Here is a 19,898-nt window from a genome sequence, read left to right on the forward strand (position 1 = left end):
AGTACAGACATGTGTAATGTTACAAAAGATTTATGTTTCAAATAAACTGTTCATTTGAACTTTTTATTCATCTGTGAATCCTGAAAAATAAAATGTGCCACGGTTTCCACAAAAATATTGTGCAGCACAACTGTTTTCAACATTGATAATAATCAGAAATGTTTGTTGAGCAGTAAATCAGTATATTATTATGATTTCTGAAGATCATGTGACACTGAAGACTGGAGTAATGATGCTGAAAATACAACTTTGATCAGCTTTGATTTACTGTATCTTTGATCAAATAAATGAAGCCTTTATGTGCAGAATAAACTTCTTTCAAAAACATAAAAAAAATTGTAATAATGTCAAACATTGGACCAGTAGTGTATTAAGCTGACAGTAATGTGGAGTCTTGCGGTTGTTCAGCAGCATGTGTGTGAGTTTGGCTTCAGTCGAGTGTTTAATCTGAGTGTGTGAGGAAACATCGCTTCTGTTTATCACTACAACACCCACTGTGTGTGTGTGTGTGTATATGTGTGTGTGTGTGTGTTAACAGTAATTCCCTGGTGAGAGTGTGTCTGTGTGTTTGAGTGTGAATGTGTCGTGTGACATTGAGAGAATCTCATCAGAACTGTGAAATCACTATCAACACACACACATACACACACAGAGCTTCACGGGTCCAGACTGAGATGAATCTAGATTTCAAATGACAGAATTCATGTGTATCTCATCCCGGTCTGGATCTGATGCTGTTGTGGTCTGTCTGTGATCTCACCGAACGCTCGCTGTCATCTCGGCTGCTCATCTGTGTGTGTGTTGATTCTCTGTGTTTTACTGCTGCCTGATCTCTGATGCTGTGATCTTCCTTATCGCTCTCTTTTCTTTTCTTCCTGATGTCTTCTGTTTGTGTGTTTTCTTTCCTTATCTTTTCATTTCATTACTCGCTCTCCTCTCGTTCTGTTGTGTTGCCCCTCCCCCTCCACATGTCCCGCCCCCTCACATGCCCCGCCCCTCCCTCCCTCTTGCCCCACCCTTCCCGGTCACAGAGGCCACGCCCCCCACCCTGCCCCCCCAGCTGCCCCGCACTTCCTCTTTGACTTACTCCTCTCCTCCCCCACCAGTGACCCCGAGCTCAGGCGTCCTCCCCTCCGCTCCTCGTGATGTGGCCCCTGTCCTCGTGTCCAGCCGCTTCGTGCGCCTCGGCTGGCGGCCCCCAGGGGAGCCGCATGGAACCATCCTGACCTACGGCATCTTCTTCTCTGAGGAAGGGATCAACAGGTACGTGTTCACCTGCGGCCGAAATAATATCATGTTTCGACCAATCAGATCCTAATCCATCCCGAATTATGAATATTCATTGGTAAACGCATAGAAACATGTTTAATATTATTGAATTGTTGTCTGTCTCAGTCTGTCTTACTTTATAATAACGTTTATTATATACATTATATATTTATTATTATGCTGACATTAGTTTACTGCATTACATGAGCTACATAGGGGGCAGTCGTGGCCTAATGGATACAGAGTTGTAACCTGAAGGTTGTGGGTTCGAGTCTCAGGTCCGGCAGGGATTGTAGGTGGGGGGAGTGAATAACTAATACTCTCTCCAGCCTCAATACCACGACTGAGGTGAGACCCTTGAGCAAGGCACCAAAACCCCAACTGCTCCCCGGGCGCCGCAGCATTGGCTGCCCATTGCTCCGGGTGTGTGTTCACTACTGAGTGTACACTTAGATGGGTTAAATGCAGAGCACTAATTCAGAGTATGGGTCACCATACTTGGCCACACATTACTTCCCTTTCCCTTTCCTTACCTTTACATGAGCTGAACAATGAGCAATATATCTACAGTAGTGGTTCTTCTTGACTTAAAATAATCAGAATCAGAAAGAGCTTTATTTGCCAGGTATGTTTACACATACGAGGAATTTGTTATAGTGACAGAAGCTCTAGTGCAACAGAAAGACAGCAACAGGTCAGGACACGAATAATAAAAAATAATATCCAAATATCCAAGTAGGCAATGTACAAAACATCAAAAACACAATATATAATATAGATAATTATGTGTCTACAGGTCTGATATGTGCAAATTTGAAAAAATAAAAATAAAATAAAAAATAAGTGTGATGAATAAATAATGTATAATAGAGTTGTGTGTTCCGCGTTTTATTGTCAAGTGTTCATGAGATGGATTGCCTGAGGGAAGAAACTGTTCCTGTGTCTGGTCGTTCTGGTGCTCAGAGCTCTGTAGCGTCGACCAGACGGTAACAGTTCAAAGAGGGAGTGTGCTGGATGTGAGGGGTCCAGAGTGATTTTACCAGCCCTTTTGCTCACTCTGGATAAGTACAGTTCTTGGAGAGTGGGGAGGGTTGTACCAATGATTCGCTCAGCAGTCCGGACTACCCTCCGTAGTCTTCTGAGTTCTGAAAATTTACAATTTTTTGTTCCCTGTCATTTTGCTTTATTTGATGTTTGATTCATCGTGGGTTCCCTCTTACGTCATACTCCGGGGTTCCCTGCACATGCGCACTCTTCAAAAATGGTGCTTATTGAGGACGCAATAAAATACATGGATTAAGATGCAAAAATTAGACTTTGTTGTAATGTGTTAAATGCTAACATTATCAAATGCTTGTGTACAATGTTTATTTTTCATGTTTAGTGTTCATTTTTCACATTTATCAAGACTCAAACAGTAAAGCAGTGTTAAAAGCATTATTTTCTCACTGATAAATGAATAGATGAACAAAATTAGCCAACATATGTGCAGATGAGCAAAGTGTGTTTACTAATGCATTCATGTTAGAGTGTAGATCTGATTGTGTCACTGATTGAACATGTTATTTGACTGACCGTCTAAACGCTGATGTGTGTGTGTGTTTGTCAGAGAGCGCAGCGTGAACATGACGGAGGCCGAGAGTCTGCAGCTGACGGTCAGTAATCTCAGACCCGAGGCCACTTACTCCTTCAGGGTGGTGGCATATAACGAGCAGGGGCCCGGGGAGAGCTCAGAGGCCATCCGACTGTCCACGCAACCCGAGCGTAAGAGATCCACTGAACTCAAAATACACACCACAACATGTACTGTACTGTCTGGAGAACATGTGAAGACATCACAGTCACTCTGAGAGTATTTGCTGATTGTGATGATGCTGCAGATCTCTGTAAATGTCAGCAGTCCTGTGCAGATGTTTGAAACATCCCATAATGCTCTAGTTCCTCCTGAAGACACACAGAGGAGCAGAGTGAAAGATTTCATTATATTATCTCACACACACACACACTCAAGCTCTTTAACCTTTCTAATGAAGAGCGTGTGCTAAGATTGAGCCGTCTGACCTTTCCTGTCCAGATTGCAGCTCTTTCTCACAAACAGCCAGAAAGACGAACACACTTCAGCTCTGAAATATGAATTTGATGTAAATGTAGAGCTCATCTGCATACAGACCATTTTAGATGTGTTATCTGTTATCTCACAGCACTGACATTCATCTCAGATGTTCCTGTATCTGAAACAGAGTTATCCTGAACTAAAAGCATAAAAAATCACTACTCATCCAAAATAAATAAATAAATAAAAATATTAAAGAAACAAACTTTTATTTCAGCTACATGTCAACATTTCTTGTTTTCATGTAGTTTAAGTTGACATTCTAAAATAACTAAAACTAAATAAACAGAAATGAAAAGCTGAAACTTAAAAGTTCTATAGGCATATTTAAAAAAAAGAAATATAAAATAAAATAAAAAAATGACTAAAACACCCAACAAAAAAATAAGACTTTTTATAGTAGTTTAAAAATTAAATTAAATTTGAATAATGTTTAAATTAGCTTTATTTTTATATTTTCTGTTTTTAATTTTAGTTAGCTTTAGCAATGTAATTTTTATTATTTTTTGCCTATATAGTTTTTTCGGTAACTCTTTATTTTAAGGTGGCCTTGTTACACGTTACATGTACTTACTATTATAATAACAATACATCATGCAGAATTACATGCAAATAAATCTAAGCCAAATCCTAACCCTAACCACATAGTAAGTACATGTAGTTCATTAATATTACTCAGTACTTAAATCTATAATTACACTGTAACAAGGACACCTTAAAATAAAGATTAACTGTTTTTCCCCAAGTTTGTTGTTTTTAAATACAAAAGTTGTTAATTGTAACAAAGAATGGAAAAACACACCAATACAAATATCAGCAAAATCCCCAAAAAATAAAACCAAATATAAAAATCTCACTCAAAATATTGAAAAAAAACATCAGCCAGATCAGCAAATCAAACAACACTTTTGCATTACATTCAAAGCCATGAAGAGGCAGTGTTTCTCATCTGTTCGATCCGGATGTGATTGTTGGTGTAGTTCTGGTTCCTGGTCCAGTGGAGAACCTGCGGGCAGAAGCTGCGTCTCCAACCTCCATCCAAGCGTCCTGGGATCCTCCGTCCCACGCCAGCGGCCCCATCCAGAGCTACAGACTGCTCTGGACCGAGACGTCCAGTGGAAAAGAGCAGGTCAGGGTCCACCTGACTAACAAACACTGAAAAACTGAAACTGAAAAAAACCTGGTTAATATATCTTTAAAAAGTCAGTTTATTCGTATTATTACAGAAGTCTGACCTGTTTCATTCTCACATTAGAAAAGTTAGAATTAGAAATTATTACGATACATTATTACAGAAGCCTGACTGCTGAGTGCTCGTGATTGGTCGGTGATGTCTGTAAGACGGGGCTCACTGAAGGCTCATTAGCATAATGTGTTGTGACCGGTGCTTGTTTCCCTCTGTTGGTCAGAACGTGGAGGTGGTGGGTCAGAGCTACAGGATGGAGGGACTGAAGAAGTTCACTGAGTATTCGCTGCGAGTGCTGGCGGTCAATCGACACGGGCCCGGCCTCTCCGACACAGACACGCTCATCACCACACTCTCAGACGGTAAGACTCGTCCAGCAGCTCAGCTCAGCTCAGGAAGATTGCGTTTACGAGTCAAACGCACGTGAACGACACCACAAACCCGTAATTATGACTGGGAAAGCTCAGAGACTGGTTCATGTCAGTGAGAAAACATCTCAGACACAAAAAATGCAGCGTCTGTATGGATGGTAAATTTGTTGAAATTAATTTAACTAGTTCATTTACAGCACCTTCATAATTTCAATATAACACAAAACAGCAAAAATACCTGATACACATTCTTTAGTCATCATTTTGTAGATGTAGAGTTAAAAAACCTTTTTTGGTTAAAGTTTTAGTAATTTCATTGTGTGTTTGTTTTTTTACATGTCTATATAGTTTTTGGTCATATTTAAGTTTTGATTTATTTTAGTTGTACCCGAGATTAAATAAAAAATAAACTAAATAAAAACTAGAAATTAGTTTTTTTTTTCTTCATTTTCATTTTAATTCTAGCTAACGTTTTAATGTTTTTTTTTTTTTTTTTTTCAGTTTCGTAATTTTAGTTTATGTAACATGGCGAACGTGAGGCGTGCGGATCCATGTGCAAGCTTTTATTAATAGACATGGTCAAAAACACAGGCAGGGTCGAACAAATGGCAAACAGGTATATTGAGAGCAAGACAGATGAGTACTCAAGTAAACCGGTGTGGTCTTCGATCGGCGAACAATATCCACAGGGCTTGACAAGAGGGGTAATCCAGGTACACGAGCAGTGGTCCAGGCAGGGGCAAACAGAGTCCAAATGGAAGGCAAAGGGTTAATCCAAGATACAAGGCAACACGAAAAGACTAGAATTAAACTAAAATAAGTAACGGAAACTAGGAATGGCTCCGTAAAGCAGCTAACACTTGGAGAGTGATAAACGCAGAACAATACAGGAGACTGAACACAAAACAAACACGGAAAGGCTTGGTCCATAGCTAACACTAGGAGAGCGCTAACCGCTAGACAATACTCGGCGATCTGTGAAAGGAAGTCCATGGTTTAAGTAGGGTGTGTGATTGTGTGATAATTCTCAGGTGTGATCAGTGCATTCAGCTGTGTGTGTGTGTCATCAGTGCAATGGATGATGGGAAATGCAGTCCAGTGTGATGTGTGGTGTGAGAGTCAATATGATGGAGAGGCGACCTCTTGTGGCAGTCGGACGGAAGACCATGAACCGGATTTGTGACAGTTTAGTTATTCAAGTTTTTCAAATTAACGATAATAACCCTGCCTGAAATATATATATTTTAATTTAGTTTCAAAATTTTCAGTTTTGTAATTTTAGTTTAGTTATTCAAGTTTCAGTTTTAGTTAACTATAATAACCCTGCCTGAAATAAAACTTTTTTTATATTTTATTATATTTCAGTTTACAAGTATTGCAATTGTTTTTCTAATGTTTTTATTTTTGGTTTAGTTAGTTATAATAATCTTGCTCCAACCCAAGTGTTTTTAATGCATCTGACCTAATTTTGACTTCACAGCTGATGAGTATGAACTTCCCAGAAGGATTTGAGCTCATCATGATTCCTGTTGTCTGTTTGTCTGTTCCTTCAGCACTGAAACACATATTCCAGTCTCTAACAAATCCATGATTCATGACTGCGATCGGGTCACGCCGTTCAGGAGATGTTTCCATAAGCCATCCAGTTAATCACACACTAATGACGGCTTTGATGTGGCAGTAATATTCAGGCCGTCACATCTGAAGCGTCAATCAATTTCACGGCGTGTCACTCAACTCTGACAGTCTGACAGGAGACGTTTGAGACACGTTTGATTTGTTTGCAGCTTGACCGCGTCTGCATTCAAGAAGCAGCCGGGATCTTCCCTTGAATTCAATTAGAGTCCCTGGAGGGAGAGAGAGAGAGAAAACACACACACACACACACACACACACACACACACACCTTCCTGATCAGAAAATTAATATATTTATTCGTAGTCGCCATCTTGGCTCAGTTTGTCACAATGTATTCTGATATTGCTGCATCACATTTGTCCAGGAGAAGCTGCGTGCGCTTTCATTTGGAATAATAAAATAAAATAAAAGTCTGTCCTGCTCTGTGCATTGTCTGAATCTGCTGGAGCCGATGTAGCTTGAGTTTTCTGATGTTAAAGTTGAATGCTGTCCGTCTGTTCGTCTCTTGCTGTTTCTCTGTAGCCTGAAGGTAAACTGTTTTAGAAGCAGCTCAGTGCCACAGCGGTGTTTGAATGCTAAAGCGGGTTATATTTCCCAGCAGCCCTTCTCATTAGCTGTCTAACATCAGGCTATTGATTTATGTGTTAACCTCAGGATTATGTTTGCAGTAATTCTCAAAGATTCAATCACTGGCTCTTATCAGCATCACCCAGCTTGAATTGTTTGAATGGAGCCTGTAGATTCCTATAGAGATGTGTCACGGGACACAGAGATGTGCATGGACATTCTTTTTTTATTATTATTTTATTTTATGTATTTATTTTTTTCTTCCTTGTTTTTTTCTTTATTTTATTTTAGTATTTAGGAGATGTTTTTATCTAAAGTGGCATACACTAAAATCAAGAATGATATTATATTATATTATCCTGTCAGTGTCATGCTGTAGATTCAGATGATGCAGAGATAAGGACAGACTACCTTTTATTTTATTTAGAAGATGCTTTTAACTAAAATGACAAATGAGGAAAACATATTATATTATATTATATATTTTATTTCATAAGCCTGATGTAATATTTAAATTAGTTTTGTGAATTTCTCTCTATTATGTAATGTAAAAGCCTGCAGTGCTGAAATCAGCACCAGTCATTAAAAATCCCATCAGTGGAGCACTGGTTTATAGCTGATGTAAAATGGGGAGGTGCAGCACGTGGCTCTTTAAGAGAGACAGCGAGACGAGTGCGAGCTTCTTAACATGCTGCTCAGACCTGCTGCATTCTCCCACTCGCTCCAATCCATTCCCATCATGCACTCCTCTGATTCTTTGTCTCATATTGGCGTGATTTTCTCCAGATGTCTGTGCGAGCAGCTTAACCCGCACGTGTCTTTCTCTCATTGGCCGCAGTGTCTCTTTGCATTATCTTCAGCGCGGCTATAAGAGGCTGTGGGAATTTATTGCGTGTCAGCTTCCATTAGAGACACGCGACAGAATGATTCAAATGAGCCGCTGCTGCTCCTTCCCCATTTCACTGCTTAATTAAAGGCCTTCGTGTCACGCTAATGAAATTGTGTGATGGCATTCTACACGCACACACACACACTCATACACAAACACACATACACGCATACATACACACATATGCATGTACGCACACACTTATATCCATGCACACACATATGCATGCACACACACACAGACACACACACACACACTCATATGCATGCATGCACACACACACACACATATGCATGCACACTCACACACTTATATGCATACACACACTCACGCACACACATATGCATGCACACACTCGCGCGCACACACACACTCACACACACACACACACACTCATATGCATGCACACACAGGCACATATCAATGCACACACATATGTATACATACACGCATTTGCGTGCACACACACACACACCCATATGCATGCGCAAATACTCACACACCCATATGCATGCACACATAAACACACGCACACACACACACATATGCATGCACACGTAACACACACACACATGCACACACAATCACACATATGCATAAACACAAACACACACACACACACACACACTCATATGCATGCATGCACACACACATATGCATGCACACTCACACACTTATATGCATACACACACTCACGCACACACATATGCATGCACACACTCGCGCGCACACACACACTCACACACACACACACACACTCATATGCATGCACACACAGGCACATATCAATGCACACACATATGTATACATACACGCATTTGCGTGCACACACACACACCCATATGCATGCGCAAATACTCACACACCCATATGCATGCACACATAAACACACGCACACACACACACATATGCATGCACACGTAACACACACACACATGCACACACAATCACACATATGCATAAACACAAACACACACACACACACACACACACACACACTCACGCATTTGGATATGCATGCACACACAGAGGTATGGACACACTTGCTCACACATGAATGCAGACACACACAAGCATGCAGACACACACACACACACGCATGCATGTACACACTCTCTCACACATGCTTCTGTTCACACACACACACACACACACACACACACACACTCATATGCATTCAGACACACTCACACACACACACACACACACACTCACACGTGCATATACAAGCACACACCATAAGTGCACATGCATGCACACACACACACAGTCTTTAGGTTAATTATTAATGTCTGCAAACTATTAGTCCAAACTCATGCAGCGAGTCCTCAGATAACCTCCTGACCTGCAGAGCGTCTCAGATACGGCCTGTTTATCTGAAGCCTCATTTACAGATTGATTGTGTTCCTCTGATGGAAGAACATCTGTCTGCTTCTGTCCCGCTGGAGAGAGATAGATTCACTAACTTAACTAAACCAGTTAACTGTCTCCAGGACCATTAGGTGACCTGTGGGACGCATTAGTGTTGATCCTGATGACTGTGGTGTGTGTTTGTGTGTCCGCAGTGCCCAGCGCTCCACCGCAGAACATCTCACTGGAAGTCGTCTACTCACGGGTGAGTTATGATTCAACAGCATTCACTCAGTATTAATTATGCTGCAAAACACAAGAGGTGACTGTCTTGTGCTCAAATGAGTCTGAAGTGTTTTCCTGAAGCTTGAGTCTTGATTTGAGCTCTGTATGGTTGTGTTGAGCATGTGTGTGTTATGAAGAGCGCTCAGCAGGGCTTCATTCATTATTCATTCACATTAGTGTATGTTTGTTTATATCAGTCAAGCTCTGATAAACCAACACTGGAGCAGTCAAACACACATTATTTCCACTCATGAGACAACTACAGATGATATGCAGAGATCCCGGTCAGTCTGAACTGTAGAGGTTTGGATTGGATTCACTGGATTGATTGATTTCGTCAGATGTCCACACAGCGACCCTGTGAAGAGAGCAGATCTGTGTAAAACACACAAGCTCGGAAACACTCATGCACTGATTTAATTTCAGGACGAATGTCATTTCTGTGAGGTCCAGCGCACACACGGGTGACAGGATATTACACATATCATCATATCATCATCAAGAGCATGCACTGTATTTCACATTCATTATTTTATATTATACTCTATTATAATAGTAAAAAGCAGTTCTAATTCTAAGAATTTATCTCTGTCATGTCAAGAATTTCTCAATATTTTATATTTTGATATTATCAATTCAGTTATTATATATTTGTATTTTTTAATTATATAATGGCATTATATTTTTTTATTTAAATACTATTATATACAGTACTAGTGTTTATATTAGATATATTAAATATTGATTTATTAATATATTTTGAATTAGTTTATTTTCTTATTCTCAGTTTATTCAAGTTTTAGTAATTATATTACTTAATTTTTGTCATTTTTAAACTAGACATTGATTTAAATCAGTGTATTCAATTCAATGTAATAAAATTCAATTTTAGTACTTCTGCTTAAACATTTTCTCAGCTAGTGTTAGGGCTCTGGTGTGTATAAAACAAAGCGCACGACGAAGGAGTCCAAATCAAAGAGTTGCTTTTAATAATCCAATGACTGAAAAGGGCTCAACCAAACATAAATCCAAAATAATAGCAGACAAAGGAACATGGGAGAACACAGGCTTAAAATACTGAACGTAATCAGGGAGGAACAGAAAACAGGTTAATTAATCAAAAACCATGGAAACAAACGAGGCAGGAAGACGGAGACAGAAACTAAACTAAACCAGATCATACATGTAACAGCTAGTAGCAACATTTCTCATTTCCATTCAATTATAAATAAATAAATATATTCTTTATATACTATTATATATTGGTATTTATTAATATTTTGATTTAGCTTTTATTGTCATGTTCTCAGATTTCATTTTAATTTTAAAGTTTTATTAATTTTGTTATTTGCTTTTTTGTCATTTGAATTACTTCTATTATTGTTTACATTTCTATTTTAAAAAATGTATTAGTAATTTTAGTTCTTCTACATTTGTGTTCAGTCAGTTGCTAATGCAACATTTCTAATTTTCATTTTAGAAATTTTCATCTAGTATATATATTTGATTTTATTCGGCTTCATTTCATTAAATGATGACGATTGATAATGGTGTAGTTTTATCACAGTGAAGCTGCTTTGAAACGATCAGAATTGTATAAAGTGCTATAGAATAAAGGTGGCTTGACCGGTTTTGGTTAACTGTGTGTGTGTGTGTGTGTGTGTGTCTGTGTCTGTGTGTGTGTGTGTGTGTGTGTGTGTGTGTGTGTGTCTGTGTCTGTGTGTGTGTGTGTGTGTGTGTCTGTCTGTGTGTGTGTGTGTGTGTGTGTGTGTGTGTGTGTGTGTGCGTGTGTGTGTGCGTGTTTATGTGGTTTATGAGGACACAAATGTGTATAATGACATGGGTATGACAGAGGTATTACAATATGAAGGTGGTTTATGAGGACACTGCCTATGTCCCCGTAATTCAAAAGGCTTAAAAAACATACTAAATGGTGTTTTTTTGAAAATCTAAAAATGCACAAAGTCTCCTGTGAGGGCTAAGTTTAGGTGTAGGGTTGGTGTAGGGCAATAGCACACACAGTTTGTTCAGTATAAAAACCATTACGCCTATGGAGAGTCCCCATAAACCACAAAAACAAACATGTGTGTGTGTGTGTGTGTGTGTGTGTGTGTGTCTGTGTGTGTGTGTGTGTGTGTGTGTGTGTGTGTGTGTGTGTGTGTGTGTGTCTGTGTGTGTCCTCCAGTCGTCACACTGTAATGAGCTGTTTTGTCTGAGCAGCCCGATAACAGATTGTTTATGAGAGGAAATTGGGTTTCATTGTATGCTGCTGCGCTTCTGCCCATCCAAAGACCAACAAAAGAGCCCAGAATGCATTCTGTTCGTCTGACGCGCTGCAGAATGATGATTGTGACATTAGATTGAGCAGCAGCCCGTCTCTATCACACATCAGCTCAGCTCACGGCCGTTAAATCATCAACAGTGAGCATTGGGAATCCATCTTTGAAAATCATCAGGCGTTTTACTGAGTATTACGTGGGATGTGCGACCCTGACGCTAATGACTCTCTCTAATATTCTTAAGAATTAAATATGAACGCAATGGTAAGTTCGGTCCAAATTCACAACTATATTTCACCAAACATGCTCTTTTCTAGCTGGCAGAGGCACGGCGATGCATCATGTTCAGCAGGTTCGTTTTCAGACTCAAACATTTTCATTTTTCACTGGAAAATTAAACTGTCTATTTGTGCATCATTTGCTGCGCTGCTAGTGGTTATTAATGGCAGAATCAGACGGATGGCCTCTATAAAGGAAAACAGCCGGCGAGAGGGCAGAGTCCACACCAGCAACAGTGACAGCATCTTAAATATTTATCGATTTTATGAGTCGTTAGCTTGCTTTTCTTTCCATTAGGATTTAGTCGAGAGGCTCGTTTGTGGAATATAAAGTTGAGCTATTTACCCTCCAGATTAATTATGTGCTTCACAACAGACGAGAGAAAGTGGATGACAGTCTAAAAGAATAAGACAATAAAAAGAGCTGACTTTATGATATTTATTATTTAAAAGACCTTTTTATTTTTAATATTAATGTTGTTGGTGAAATATAAAAACTATATATATATATATATATATATATATATATATATAGTCACAATTATGACAAAAGCTCAACTCTAAAAATAAAAACAATTCCAAGAAAAAATCATCAGGATTGCAAGATTTTACGTCAGAATTGTGACATAAGCTTAGAATTGTGATACAAACTCACAATTTAAAAAATAAATGACAGAACAGGGACATATAATGTCAGAATTGCAATACAAACTTGCAATTCCAAGAAAAAACGTCAGAATTGCGATATAAAGTTAGGATTGCAAGATATTGTGATATAGACACTTCTAATAAAAAGGTCAGAATTGCGAGATATAAACTTGTGAATTGTGATACAAACTTGCAATTCTAAAAAACCAATGACAGAACTGTGATATATGAAGTCAGAATCGCAATATAAAGTCGCAGTTCTAAGATAAAACGCCAGAATTGCAATGTGAAGTCAGAATTGTGAGGTATAAACTTAAAATTATGAGAAGAAAATACGTCAGAATTATAAGAGACCGTATCAGAATTGCAATACAAACTCGCAATTATACAAAAAATAACTGAGTTATCAACTTTTTCCAAAAAGAAAAACATTTAAATTCTTGGTTTATATCTTGTAATTTTGAGAAGACAAAAAAGTCAGAATTGTGAGATAAAAAGTCACAGTATATTTTTATATTATTCCTCTGCCCGGCTCACGTCTCTGTTTCTGTGCGTTGGGTTTGTTTCTGAGGATCATATTAGATACTATTTGAGTATTTATTAATGTTTTAAATTAGCATTTATATTTACATATTTTATTTTAGTAATTTTGTTTTAGGCTTTTGTCATTTTTATTAGTTTTTGGTTCTTTATAACTTTAGTAACATTTTTAGTTTTAGTTAATTTTAGTACTTTAGTTTTTTGACTTTACTTCTTTGATTTTTGTCATTATTATTCATTTGTTTTTTAAATATTTCTATATAACTTTAATTACTATATTCTAGTTTTAATCATTGTAATACTTGTTTTATTTCAGTTAGCTGCCAAAGCAACATTTCTTATTTTTACGTTTTTCATCTAATATTTGTATTTTATTTTATTTAGCTTTATTTCTTTTAGTAATTTTATATTGTGCTTTTTTATTTCCATTTAGCTTTAATAACTTTTTATTTTAGTTGTAATAATTTTGTACTTTATTTTATTTCAGCTTGTTGCCAAGTCAGTATTTCTTATTTTTAAGTAAGCTTTTCATCTATTATTTATGTTTTATTTTTATTTTAATTCAGCTTTATTTCTATTACCAAAATAATAGTTTTCGTTAGGAATAACAGCACTGACGTGCAAACACAGCTGTGAATGCGTTTCTAACACTCGCTCAGTCAGATTCTCTCCAATCTGTTGCTCCTCTAGAAATTTAAAAGAGAAGCTGAGGATATAAAACAGACTTGTATTGATTGCACCGATCGGTTGCATTCAGAGTGCAATGCTGATGACAAAATATATATGTCTGCCACTAATTTCAGCTTTATAGAACTGCATCAACCCATGAAAACACACACACACACACACACACACACACAGATCCGTGCTGCAACACATTGTTCTGAGTTGATTCTCGCTGTTCAACACGGGATAATTAACACCATGATGGGGCCAAAATGACAATTCTGAACCACTGCCATAATCACACACACACACACACACACACACACACACACATGAGCTGTAATCAATTAAGATGACTCTCCAAACCCAGGAACGAGTGCCAGTGAATGTTAATGAATGCAGCGTGTGCCGAACAGGAGCGGAGCAGTGCCGCTGGCCACAGGATTGGCCGGTCTGAAGCAGGATGGACGTGTCACGTTGGCAGCGGTGTGCTGTGAATTTTAATTGCTTTATTTGCATGTTAACGGGCAGATGGCACCAGCGCAGACTCTCGATGCCACTGAGCGTATGATGGCATTCCTGCACCGTGCAGTTTATATCTGTTTCAGGGCCGTTTGTGAAGGTTAATGAATCTGTGTTTGGGAGTTTGGATGCTTTGGAGAGAGAGAGAGAGAGAGAGCAGCACTAGTTCTAGTAAAGGTTGTACTAAAGACCCTGTCAAATCAATGCATTTCTTCCTCTGCTTTACTGAACAATTAAATGCCTTTCCCTGTATAATTAATAAGCATCCATGCAGAATACAGATGGCTGGAAAGGTCTGAACGGTAATAAAAATGACTGGAAGCAGCAGCGATTAACATGCTTTTTTTTTTTCTTTGGAACGAAATGAATATTTTTATTCATCAAGGATGCATTGAAAAGATTAAAAAATTACAGTAAAGTCATGTATAATGTTACAAAATATTTCTGTTTCAAATAAATGCTGTTCTTTTGAACTTTCTATTCATCAAAGAATCCTGAACAGGGTTATTGTAATTTTAAAATGTTTTTATTGTTTGAAATAAATGAAACTTTAATAAAAAATAATTAAATTAAATAAACCAAGCAAATCGTGCAAATGATAAAATATTGCAATAAATACTAAATTACTTCAAATTTAATTGTGTGTGTGTGTGAGTGTGTGTGTGTGTGTGTGTGTGTGTGTGTGACAGAGAGAGAGAATGACCCTGAAAACCAGTCATAAGGGTCCATTTTTAGAATTTGAGATTTATAGGACAATATTTGTCTGAGATACAACTATTAGAAAATCTGGAATCTGAGGGAGCAAAAAAATCTAAATATTGAGAAAATCTCCTTTAAAGTTGTTCAAATGAAGTTCTTAGCAATGCATATTACTAATCAAAAATGAAGTTTTGACATATTTACTGTTATATTAACAAAATATATTCATGGAACATGATCTTAATATCCTAATGATTTTTGTCATAAAAGAGAAATGTATAATTTTGACCCATGCAATGTATTGTTGGCTATTGCTACAAATATACCTGTGTTACTGATGACTGCTTTTGAGCTGCAGGGTCACATATAAATGCAATACATTTATTTGAATATTATAAATGGCTTTATTGACACTTTTCGTCAATTTATTGCGCAGCACAACTGTGTTCAACATTGATAATAATCAGAAATGTTTGTTGAGCAGTAAATCAGTATATTATTATGATTTCTGAAGATCATGTGACACTGAAGACTGCAGTAATGATTGTTTTGTTTGATCACAGCAGTCAATTACATTTGAACACATATTCACATAGAAAACAGCTGTTTTACATTCTAATACCATTTCACAATTTCTTCTGTATTTTTGATCAAATAATGCTGCCTTGATGAGCAAAAAGGGACCAATTATATTTAAAAACTAAACCTTTAAAAACTGTTTGGTCACGTGTTTATTTGTAATTTTGCATCAACAGATATTCCAGACGCTCTGGCTGATAAACTGATGTGGTGCTGATGTTTGTATGATCTCAGTGTTGGTTTCTGGTCTGTGTCTCAGAGCATTAAGGTGAGCTGGCAGCCGTCGCCTGCAAACACACAGAACGGATTCATCACCGGATACAAGATCCGCCATCGCAAAACAGGCCGGCGGGGGGAACAGGAGGCCATCGAACCCAACAACCTCTGGTACCTGTTCACCGGTGAGTCCGTCACATGCGTCTGAATCAAGGCCGTAACCATGTCTTCAACATCGGGGGACACACACATACTGTATGTTCCAAGCCTGTTTAAGCACAGTTCTATATATTAATGTGCCACTTTCATTGACGCACACACATACACCACTCACACACAAATCAGAGATCGCACTGCGTGAACAAATATTCAGGAACTTCGTCAACACTGCCCCCCGACTTTTATTAATAAAATAGCTTCGATACCAGTATTAGTTTTGCCAGCAAATTTTGATTCAGTTTTAGTCATAGTCTTTGGACTAAAATGCTATTTAGTTTTAGTCACATTTTAGTCATCTGAATTGTTTTTAGTCTTAGTCTAGTTTTAGTTTACTAAATATTACAAGGTTTAAGTCGACTAAATCTACAGTAGGTTTAGTCAACTAAAATCTAATTGGTTTAGTTACAGTGTAATTTGCACAGTGCATTTATTAAGCATTTCCAAACTCGTTATATATTCCCGGAGAAAACATCTGGTAATATGAATGATCTGAACATGCAATATAGACATATATTTAACTGCTTTGACACATAACATGTCCTTATCTCAAAATGAAATAAAACCACTTCTCATAAAGAAACAAGAACATGGTCCTCTTTTGAAATACCAATGTGAAAACCAACGGAAACACTGTTCGATACTGAATCGTTACATTATATCTCTCAGCAATGAGGAGGTAAAACCACTGTTTTGAAGTAACTAAAATCACAGCTTGATTGTTTGTAGAGAGAGATGCACATATCCTACTTAATCTCTCTCTCAAAAGGCCATATTTCTATCGTAAAACAGTTGCAACTTCCATCTTTTCTCGCTCTCTTTCAGCGTTAAACCGATGCTTCATTTGCGCTGGTATTCGCTCTCTGCTTCTGTGAACAGTAATCCCTGCCTACTTATATTGTTTCTCTGTGCATTTATTGTTATAGCTGTGGTGTGGATTCTGCTATTCTTTAATATTGAGAACTTTATTATTATCTTTATAGTTATCGTCCTTGGTGTGAAGGGGCCTTAAGACTGCAGCGGCAGCTGTCATCCTAAAAAGAGCGCTGCTTTTGGCCCTTCCTAATTATGTATTAATGTCTATGGTGGTTACAGCCCTGATCTGAATGGAAGAACAGATTCCCGTGTTTCTCATGCGATGCACTCCTCCGTTGCACGCTTTGTTTCTTTAACGCCTGATTCTATGCATGCTAAAGAAGTCGATGCATCATGCCGGATTTGTCGTCCTCCGAGGCTTTGGGAGGGTAGATGTGTGTTTGTTTGAATAGGATTTCTGAATTTATTGGAAAATCATATTCATTTCCATTATTCCCTTGATGGATATCTCGCTAAGTTACTATTTCCGAAGGGATTCATTTCACAGTGCCGTTGGAGTGTGTTATGCTAATTCCCCACGCTCCGGGGTATTCAGGGATGACAGCGCCCTGCTATCATAATTGCGTTTTTTATCTTTACACATGATGGAAATGCATCCTGATCGGTTTAGATGAGGTTTGGAGACCTTGTTTACCTCGCCGCCTTGACTGATTGCTGTTTACTAATTAGAATCGCAAATAATGATCGCACACACACACACACACACTGTGACTCCTGCTCTTTGTTTATTGTCTGACAGGATTGGAGAAAGGCAGCCAGTACAGCTTCCAGGTGGCAGCCATGACGGTCAATGGCACGGGGCCCAGCAGCGAGTGGCACACGGCCGAGACGCCGGAGAACGACCTGGACGGTGAATACGACTGCAGACGCACAGTGAAGCACAAGTCCCTCTTTAGAGCGGCTTAAACCGGTCCGAGGTGGTTAGGCCGGTCTGTTTTTATGGTATTTGAGAGGTTTAGCACAGTGTTCATTTTGGCAGGCATTTTTGATTTAGTCTTAGTCTTTATCTTGAGACGAAAATGCTTAATAGTCTTTTGAGTCTTTCATAGTTTTAGTCGACAAAAAGTCATTGCATTTTTGTCAACTTTTAGTCAAACTGCAGTTACCAGCCTTTATTTTGGTAGCTATTTTTTATGTAGACTTCAAACAAAAATAGTCATCAATTCTTCTCTCTTTAGACCAAATCAATTACAATTGCACAATTACAAATAATATTAACCATACGTACTACAATATATATATTTTAAAAATCTAGGAAAACGTTTTTCAAAGATGATGCTATGTTATTTCAGGGGTGTGCAATATTGACAATTATTTAAATATGAATAATTACCATATTTTGCCGAGTGTGTTTTTGAGATGGTTGGTTTAAAGCTGTCTTGGATAAATAAATATGACTCTAAAGCCGCCAGTAGGTGGCAGCAAGTCCCTGTCGTAATGAGTGATCCATTGACTCGCTCACTCAAAACATTTGATTCGTTTAGAAGCAAAGCTAGTGATTGTCTTTATGAAATGGCAAACTGAATCATTGACTGAAAAGATTTGATCAAAAAGACATTTCATTCAGTAACAAAATACACAGTGCTGCTCGCAGACGAAAATTTGGCTTAATCTTTTGATTGTTGAGCTGTTTTATGAAATCAATTCATTTGCGATCGTGCTGACATTTGGGAAAGCAACACTCTTGTTATAGTTAACGTTATTTAACCCTCATGACATAAATTTTAAAAACAAAACTCTTACAGGCCATTTTTGCCTCCAAATCTTAAATTATATTATAATTGTATTCTGATTGCCTTCATCCGGCACTGAAAAACTTGCAAAGTTACAAAATGTCAGCTCGCACACCATTAAAACAACAGTTCAGTACTACTACTCAATAAACATCGCACAGCCCTAGCTCATTTACTTTTCCATGCTAAGCTGTCCAGTGCATGTCGTTGTCTTCATTGACGATATTAACACTGGTTTAGCACTAATGATGGGCGCTTCCATCCATATGTCAGGCTTAAACCAGTCTGAGGTGGTTAGGCCGGTCTGTTTTGATGATTTTCAAGGTGTTTAGCACTTGTTTCATGAAGCTTTCAAACCTTTGTGAATCACTTGCCTCGAACCAGTTATTGTTTTGTTCAGCTATGTTTCTCCCATCACTACTAGTAAGGACCATGTTTACTAAACACTGGCGATTATTCATTGACCTGAAGCAGGGAATGTTATCTAGTGAGCAATCGTTCCAGGACCTGGAAATGTCTGATTCCCTGGGTAGTGTGCTTACTGCTGAACTAGTGTGTGGATTGAGATGTAGCCACAGGCTACATGAGGACATGGTAAGTCAGGCACGTCGGGCGATAAGAGGAAACAGTTTAAGCAGAGAATCGATACGTCTGGCTTCAGTTTGTCTGAGTTTAGTGTGTCTGCCAGCACAATGAAAGTTAAAAGCGCACATCATTCAGCATATAATAGATGAAGATGTAGTTGACATTTACATTATCTTTTAACTCGATGCAGAGCACCTGCATCGTCTGTTCTAATGGAGCGCTTTGAAGACGTTGTTGGGCGTTAGAATGTCACCTTTGAATGAGACGCGTTTCTGTTTGCGGATCAAACACGTGGCGTGAGGTTTGATCAGTACCTGCGTGAACTTCACTCTAGTTTGCTGCTTTGAGAGACTCATTAATCAGAGACGCTCTGTGCCTGAAGGAGAGACGATT

At 38.3% G+C, this 19,898-nt stretch overlaps 1 protein-coding gene across 1 annotated transcript in view; it reads left to right on the plus strand.

The window, feature by feature from the left end:
• LOC306870488 (netrin receptor DCC-like) overlaps positions 1-19,898 on the plus strand; it is a gene marked incomplete at both ends in the record, with an annotated part of 131,807 nt that overhangs the window by 61,878 nt on the left and 50,031 nt on the right. Inside the window, 7 exons of the mRNA XM_079417801.1 lie at positions 1,032-1,263; positions 2,879-3,033; positions 4,363-4,511; positions 4,792-4,930; positions 9,599-9,648; positions 16,139-16,280; positions 17,927-18,037. Of these exons, the coding sequence (XP_079273927.1) occupies positions 1,032-1,263; positions 2,879-3,033; positions 4,363-4,511; positions 4,792-4,930; positions 9,599-9,648; positions 16,139-16,280; positions 17,927-18,037 (978 nt within the window). The remainder of the gene's footprint in view (positions 1-1,031; positions 1,264-2,878; positions 3,034-4,362; positions 4,512-4,791; positions 4,931-9,598; positions 9,649-16,138; positions 16,281-17,926; positions 18,038-19,898) is intronic.

The sequence above is a fragment of the Barbus barbus genome (assembly GCF_936440315.1).
Source record: "Barbus barbus genome assembly, chromosome: 5".
NCBI lineage: Eukaryota > Metazoa > Chordata > Actinopteri > Cypriniformes > Cyprinidae > Barbus > Barbus barbus.